Genomic DNA, 8,131 nt, shown 5'->3' on the forward strand with positions numbered 1-8,131 from the left:
TGGCGGCAACTGTACTGCTTGAATTCATCATGTCCACATGAAGAAACATTGTGCTTGATCGAAAAAGATATGTTCTGTTGAAAGGTCACCGGAAGTTTTTTTCTGCACATTTGCAATTAAAACGTGCAGCTAACTATTGCTTGGGATAGGAAACATTTAGATGAAGGGTGGTGTTTTTCTTTAATACGCAACTATGCGGCACTGCCTGAATATAGCGACCACGCCAGCAAAGCAGTAAAGCTGTGACAGCTAGCACATAGCACTTTGCCAGTGTATTTTGCAGTGTAAGAAAAAAATGTTGTTGGAGTAGAGTGCCTGTCTTGTACTCGGTCTTGTGAAGACAAGAAATGTTGCTGTGTGCAGTCCTGTACTTCACTCCCAAACTAATGTGATTTTGGCTTCTCTTTATGATGAGCAGAAAGGAAGGACGAATTAGGCCTTATTTTTTGCCTACTTTCCTCTTGAGTGGCAAAATAAAAAAATTCGAATGTAATAGGATACAACTTGAAAAAAGAGCAGTTGGTAAGGCTGGGTCAAGGTCCATGGCGTCCTGTATACATCACTCCGCTGGCCAGTCCCAACAGTAAACAAAATCAGCTTTTTAATGTTTGACTCTATTAAACAAGCCAAGTATAATATTTTTATTCTGACAAGCTTCTTGTTTTGGTAACGAGAATAGTTTCAACAACGGGCAACTTTTTTTTTTTTGTGGAGGAATTCTAATTCTATATGTTGTTCCTGAGTGTGGGCAGAGCTTCACTGCAGACTTAAGTTTTATTCAACTATAGTTGCTTTTTATGTTCAAATTTAATTTCCAGGTGACAGTATCTGTGAGCTCTTGTAATGGTTTCAACCATTTCTTTTTGCTCAGGTGCTGTCAAGTGGTAGCAGAGTAGGCGTGGACCCATTTCTCATGCCTTATGGTAAGCTCTTGCTATGCGAAAAATGTTTGGGAGTGGAGCTAGGATGCTAGTGGAGATGTTTGCTGGTCACTCTTCCAGATGCCTGGAAGCAGCTGAGCAACCAGCTGGATGTATCAGGCCATTGCCTGGTGCCAGTTGCACAGAACCTGGTCGACTTGATTTGGGAGGAGCGGCCCTCGCCACCCAGCCGTCCTCTCGATTCACTTTCCATCATCTACACCGGCAAATTTTGGCAGGAGAAGGTAGCAGACATCCGGCAGGACATGAGCCAGAAGTCTGCCTCTGTTCTGGTGCTCACAGCCCTGGACGAGATAGCATGTATGTGAGAAGCTGCCAGTTGCTGCTGTGGTGTTGCTGGCATTGGAGTCGGTGCAACTCCTCTTTTCTTTTTGCAGGGCTCTTCAACCTCAGGGGGTCAGACATCGACTACAACCCTGTCTTTTTTGCCTATGCTGTGGTCACCATGGACTCTGCATAGTAAGGCCTAGGCACTGTCGCTCCCTGTGTCCATTTCTTTACACAAGCCTTCTTTCAGTCTCTTCATAGATGAAAACAAGCTTAGCGCCACTCTCCAACGTCACCTCTCAACTGACAGGAATGAAAAGAACCTCACTGTCGACATCAGACCATATCGTGTGTTCAAGGATTTTCTTTCCCTGCTGATCAACCAGCAGTCAGGCAAATTTTGGGTCAGCAGTAGTTCAAGCTATGCAGTTGTCAGCCAAGTTCCCAAGGTAATGGGAAGTTACTGCTGCTCTTTTAGCATGCTCTGGGGGACGTAGTGGACTGTCCTGTGCGGTTTGAGCTGTGGAGAGTTAAAAGAATGGAGTTCCAGCATGCTAGTATGATGTTTCAGTGCTTAGTGGTTGCTATTTGCATGTCAGTAATGAGCAAAAGGGACTCATTGTTTTGGAAGCTTCAATGATCGCATTTTGTCTCCACAGGAACGAAGAATCGAGTCCACTACGCCTGTGATGCTTAGAAAAGCCATCAAGAATGAGACCGAGATAGAATGCATGCGACGTGCCCACGTGAGTAAACTGTAAAAAATTGTATGAATGCAGATTAGGCAAAGCAACTTAGGGTACTTTGAAGGATTGGGAAAAATGTCCGAAATATCCGAAAGTCCGAACCAACGAATGCTGTCCTCCACCCCCCAAAAAATTTTGCCATGACCCGTTCGCATCGTAGTAAATTTGTTTGGCGAAAACAAGGGTTGCAATTGTCTGCATTTCAGATGAAAACTATGTGGCAATGACGATTTTTTTTAATGTCATATGCATTTACTCTGAAAACTTTCCGGATTGTTAGCGCACAACTGCTCCAGAATGGTGCAGGTTTCCTTTACGGTGCAACGTGGTAGCAGTGGAGCCTCCTCACAAGCAGTGGCGTCGCATGTGAAAAGGCGCCACCGCACAAACTGTGGACAGCATGTGGCGAGCGCAGACGGAACTGAGGAAAACGCGTAGGTGTCGGAGCGGCGAGATGCCTTCTGGTGATAAAATGGAAGGCCAGTGTTGCACAAATCGGTGTCTGAAACTGTGCAAAACTGTACTCGGCTGGCTGATCAATGACCTGTTGGGCAGCCAGTGCCGTGGTTTGGAGTGAAACTCAGAACGAGGAAACAAACTATGCAGCCGCACGATTTTCCAGGGCCGGGGCCCGTCAAATGTCATCACGCATGCAGTCGCCCGACGTAAGAGGTGCGCGAGCACCTCTCTGACGTGATATTTGACATGACACTGAATATTAGCATGATCGCTCGCTATGTCATTCATACCACAGCATGGTCTCCAATTGGGGAGCCTGGCAGCGCCCGAATTAACGAGTGTCGAATGCCATAGGCTTTCATGGGCGTTGGCGGCGACCACGTTGGCAGTCTGAATTATCCGAAAAAACGTGGTTTCACTGTAGCACCTTTTTTGTGGGCAGAATGCCAAACCTTTGTGCATGAACGATAGACTGAGAACAAATTGGCATCGGGTATGCTGTATAGGGGGGCTAGCGCATTGCTATTTCATACGTGCAGACACACAATCTGCAGTCTCTTACAAGTTTATTTCATTTGTTTCTTGTTCTTCATAATCTAGTAATGCACCGTAGTTATAGTAGGTACTGTGGAAGTGAAGTGTGAAAGCTAACATTTTAATTTTTTTTTCTCACTTTGATCTGGCAGATCAAAGATGCTGTGGCACTCTGCGAGTTTTTTGTGTGGATGGAGTCTGAAGTCCCTAAAGGAGAAGTCACAGAAATGACAGCTGCTGCCAAACTGGAACACTTCCGAAGGTATGTGTGAATTGCATGCTCTGCTAACATGTAAAGTCTTGCCATTTTTTATATTTGTAAGCTAGAGAGGAAAGGTGCCCCGACAATTGGCAGCTTGAATGTGAAAGTGTGATGATGCAATCACCTAGTCATAGGGCTTCGTTCTATGGGGGCTCATGCACTGGGGCCTGGCATGTTCACCTGCAGGGAGCAAGAAGACTACGTAGGACCAAGTTTCGAGACTATCTCGGCATCTGGCCCTAACGCGGCTATCATTCACTATCGACCTGAGGAAGAATCTGACCGGCGGGTAACAACTGAGGAAATCTATTTATGCGACTCGGGCGGCCAGTACAGGTTAGCAGTCACAGCATTTGGACTAAGGTGGCAACTTTTCTGATGACTTACATGTGTACATATGCTCGGTTTGCCCAGGGATGGCACAACAGATGTGACCAGAACATGGCACTTTGGCACTCCCAGCCAGTACGAAAAGGTAAAAGCAGTTTTCAGTTATATGCACAGTGCACATAATCATTTTGGTTTCTAGGAGTGCTTTACCCGGGTCGTGAAAGGCAACATAGCGCTTTCATCTGCAATATTCCCACGTCTTGTGAAAGGTTTGTCCTAGTTGGCTTTGTATTCTCAGTGTTTTGTTTGAGGAGCCCTAAACCTAATTCAAAACATGCCTGCCGCTTTCTTTAGGGCAAATGCTTGACACACTGGCAAGAAGGGCTCTCTGGGAAGTAGGCTTGGACTACCTTCATGGAACTGGCCATGGGGTTGGCGCCTTCCTCAATGTGCATGAAGGTGCGCATCACTTGATCTCTGCTGCTAACCATTGCATGTTCTTTTTGTAACACAACATGAGGAGTGATGAATTAATGCTTTTGTCAGGTTTTCACTCTTCCTTGGCTGCGTAGAATTTGTGAGCTTGCACTGAATATGGCTTCAGTGCTCAATAAATGCTTTGATAGTAATATGCCTGATTGCAGTGTGTCGGCTGAAGGGGATGGGGTGGGCCCTATACCTGCCACCATTTTATTTTAGATTATGTTCCAGACCCTTCTTCTCAGGATCTGCTAGTGCTAGAGCAGTAACACTGGTATCATTGCTATCAGCTTTCTGTGCTCTTTTTTACTGAACAAGCACTATTATTTATTAGTCATTTTGGTATATTTTTGTTGTTTTTTGCTGAGCCTACCAGTTTTCAAGCCAAAATGGGCAATAACCACTCCGTAAAACAAAATTCCCTGCATCACTTCCTGTAGATCTGGTTCAGTAGACTCTCCCCTGTGTGTTATGAACTGGGCAAAAAATTCCATTTCTAGCACTTATGGCTCCTGTGAAAAAGGGTTCAATGTTGCAAAAATTGTTTTGAAAAAATTGGCTTTTAGGTGGAAAAAAGAGATTCATTACAAAATTACACTCAATGAATGTACATTGATATATATGATTTAAACAGCCATCAGCCATGTAGTCACCCTCAGATTCATTACTTTTCTTGTTTATTTGCTGCCTTACTTTCCGGGCCTCTTTTGTGACAAGCTGTGTAGCCCTTTCCGTAAAGTAGTCACAGCCAGTTGGCCTCATGCAGCCATTGCACTGTGTATGAATCCTGGTGAAACACCAAATGACAGGGAAGATGTCCTCTTGGGGATATGCAGCCATCATTAAAATGAACTACAGCATTCATCCTAGATATTTTCAGCATCAAAATGCTAACATAAGCACATCCTTTGCAGCGTGCCCCCAAACAAAACTGTACAATACTCATTGCCGTTTTCTTTCTTCCCACGGAGGTACTTCGTATTCTTCCTCAACCTGTGTTTAGTGGTTGTCTGGAGCCGCTTTTAGCTCTTCATGTCCGCTTAAAACAGCGAGAGTTTTGAAGAATAAGAATTCATGATAGACTCGAGCCACCATATAGACGCTACACTACGTTGCCACAGTTCAACAGCATAATAGCCAGTCCAGTAACTGTCGAGGCCCGTTCACCCTTAGTGGCCCTCTGTGGCAGTTTTAGGGTGCTTCAGGCATATGTGTTGTCTGTCTCGCTTCAAATCACCGCAGCAGTGGCCTGGTGGTTTGAGCATCCGCCTCTCATGCGGTAGGCGCAGGGTTTGGTCACCAGTGCCACCAGGTGCCCACTGGCGTTTCAGTTGGTGCAAGCTTTCTCCTGACCTGGCGGTCGGCTTATCTTAAGTGAAATCTAAGGCTGGCATTGGTTGTGCCAGGCAGTGGCTTCTATTACGACAAATAACAGCCAAAGCTGCGCTGCCTTGCCAGTGTTTCTTCAGTGACATTGTGGATGACATCACCAGTGGAATGAGGGCATGGGAAATGTAAACTGTCACTGGAGGCTCTGATGTGAAAATGTCTTGGTGCACGTGAAACGCACCGAACTCCCATTTTATAGAGGCAAGTGGGCAGTCGTGAAGTGCAAAACACAAGTGCACAAGAAGAGGCAACACATCACATGCACTAAAGTTTTCATCCCTCTTCTTGTACTTGTGTTTGGTACTTCTTCAAAGATGATTGCTATCCAATTTACCTAGCTGTCCACTGTATTAAAAGTGGACGTTGTGTGAAACTGCCTTGAGTAGTGTATCTCATTAAGGAAGCTACCACCCAGAGCAGAGAGTTTTGTATAATTGTTTCATAGTGCAAGCAGCTCAGATGACAACTTCGTGTGAAGTTTTGTTACCAGAATTGGCTGTTAAATCATGGCACTTTTCTTTGGCTATGATGTTAGCAGACACTCGCTATGAACTTTTACTGTAGCCAAATTGTTACTTTATTAGCGAGCAGGCTTTAGTTTTGTGTTGTGTTGTCAGCCTCATTGTTACTGGAATGTTAAAGAATTCTTTATTTTCAGGAAGAGCACAGTAAAGTTTCACATGTGAAATGCTGTTTAAATTGTGGTTTGGTGATTCATACCGGTAATGTCATTTTGTTGAGGTGCTCTACTGCTTTCCCCTCCCCAGTTTTTATTTAGGGAATGGCACTTTACACAGTGACAGACATTTATAAATACCCTATTTTCTAGTGTAAAAGTAGTTTTTTTTTTCTGGATTTTTTGTCAGTGCATCTTATACTACGGTGTGGCTTATATCCAGCAAGAAATGACTGGTCACCGTGTGCTGTCTTTTGCTATGACCAGTAACTATGCATATGTTGAAAAGAAACGATGCATCAAAAAGGGAAAAACTATTTATTATTAAAATGTTGTTTTGTGGACAGAATCACATAATCTCCCCACAACCGGACTGAATGTGATAGCAGCAGTGCACGCAGCCGGTTCAGCCATATTCTCAAAAGTTTCGATTTCGGTGTCACATCTGTTTGGCTTTGCACACATAGCGCATCGCTATTACTCAACATGATGCCGCCTGCAAGGCGAAGGAATACTGCAGAATTGAAGTTGTGTGCCGTTCGATATCCACTGGAGATTGGGAAGCGGGCTGCAGGAAGGCAGTTCGACGTGAGTGGAAAAATTATCTGGGACTGCCACGACTGGCAGAAACCCTCAAGAGTGCTTCAGTCGGTGAATTCAACAAAAAAGGTTGACTGTGAAAGGAAGGCTCGTTGGCCAGAGCTCAAGAATAGTTGTGCACAGCATCTGTTGCAAGTGTGTATTTTCATCACACACTCCAATAGATGATTCTCAGCGCGCTTTTATAGTACTTACTGAATGAACAGGTGCGTCTTATACACTGGTGCAACTTATGTGCAATTTTTTTTTTGCGAAAAAATGCCGTTTCTAGGGGGTGCGACTTATCAGACCAGAAAATGCAGTAGTGTTACCTATGACTGTTCACAAGTGCCATTTATGTCTGTAAAAGCCAATGCAAATTATGCTCTGCCTTCCTTTCTGCAGGGCCAATGGGGATAAGCTGGATGCCGCACCCCAATGACCCTGGTCTCCAAGAAGGAATGATTCTATCCATCGGCAAGTATATACTTGGACATGGTAAAGGAGCACTTTATGCTTCAACAACTTTGGTATTTTTTGCAGAGCCTGGCTACTATGAAGATGGCCAGTTTGGAATTCGTATAGAGAACTTGGCCCTTGTTCGCAAGGCTGCAACAAAGTACAACTTCAAAGACAGGGGATTTCTGGCATTTGATTCTTTGACATTGGTCCCCATTCAGACCAAGATGCTGAACCCTCTAATGCTCACTGCCGAAGAGGTAAGCTTTGCCAAACTTGTTGGTGTGCTAGCTAACATAGTGCTTCTAATTAGAAAAGGGCACACTGCAAGAAAGTAATGTTGGGGGGGGACGTCACTTGGTGGTATGCTCCCCACAAAAGAAAAGGCGCCCAGATATTGCTAGACACGCCTATACGCTTCTTTTGTGTTGAATATGTAACGTTTTAGAGCGAAAGCTCTACTGCTCGAGGTAAAACTCAGAGTTTCGCCTAGCTTTAAGTGTTTGACCTTTCACAAATAGTCCATGGTCAAGGTCAAACGAAGCACGCACCCCCAAGACTAACAATGTATGACTATGTGTCTTGCTGTGCATAGCCATGATATGCCTGTATGGTTTGGTCATAGCTAATGACCAGCAACCACATGACCGATGACCAGTGGTCACTTAACCTTTGACCTTTAGAGCTGAGATTCGCATCGCCTGATGTGACGTCATGCGATGACGTCACACCATTCGCAGTAAATACCGCCAGCTTTGCTTTCGCTTGTCTACTAGGTTCAGCCGGGTTGAACCTCAGCCAATTTCTTTTCCCTGCTGTTTCTCTCCCTGACACCAAAACTGAGCTGCTGCTTCAGTGTTGGGAATTTACTTATGCAGAGCAAGGGCAGCCATGCTGTGTATTTTGTTGGTTTGAAAGCATGAAGGCAGACCTGGGAAAGAGGGAGAAGGAACAGGCTGGTTACGCGAAGGGTGAGACCAAGTCTCTGTAATGACGCCCTGTGTTCCAG

The 8,131-nt window shown here is 44.8% G+C and overlaps 1 protein-coding gene across 6 annotated transcripts in view; it reads left to right on the forward strand.

Moving 5' to 3' along the window:
- ApepP (Aminopeptidase P) overlaps positions 1 to 8,131 on the forward strand; it is a 33,239-nt gene that overhangs the window by 20,147 nt on the left and 4,961 nt on the right. For all 6 annotated transcript variants that reach the window (XM_077644931.1, XM_077644941.1, XM_077644915.1 and 3 more), the window contains 12 exons: positions 872 to 923; positions 1,002 to 1,241; positions 1,319 to 1,400; positions 1,459 to 1,657; positions 1,868 to 1,954; positions 3,100 to 3,209; positions 3,396 to 3,545; positions 3,624 to 3,684; positions 3,739 to 3,808; positions 3,894 to 3,998; positions 7,069 to 7,140; positions 7,207 to 7,382. In XM_077644931.1, the coding sequence (XP_077501057.1) occupies positions 872 to 923; positions 1,002 to 1,241; positions 1,319 to 1,400; positions 1,459 to 1,657; positions 1,868 to 1,954; positions 3,100 to 3,209; positions 3,396 to 3,545; positions 3,624 to 3,684; positions 3,739 to 3,808; positions 3,894 to 3,998; positions 7,069 to 7,140; positions 7,207 to 7,382 (1,404 nt within the window). The remainder of the gene's footprint in view (positions 1 to 871; positions 924 to 1,001; positions 1,242 to 1,318; positions 1,401 to 1,458; positions 1,658 to 1,867; positions 1,955 to 3,099; positions 3,210 to 3,395; positions 3,546 to 3,623; positions 3,685 to 3,738; positions 3,809 to 3,893; positions 3,999 to 7,068; positions 7,141 to 7,206; positions 7,383 to 8,131) is intronic.

The sequence above is a fragment of the Amblyomma americanum genome, chromosome 1 (assembly GCF_052857255.1).
Source record: "Amblyomma americanum isolate KBUSLIRL-KWMA chromosome 1, ASM5285725v1, whole genome shotgun sequence".
Classification (NCBI taxonomy): domain Eukaryota; kingdom Metazoa; phylum Arthropoda; class Arachnida; order Ixodida; family Ixodidae; genus Amblyomma; species Amblyomma americanum.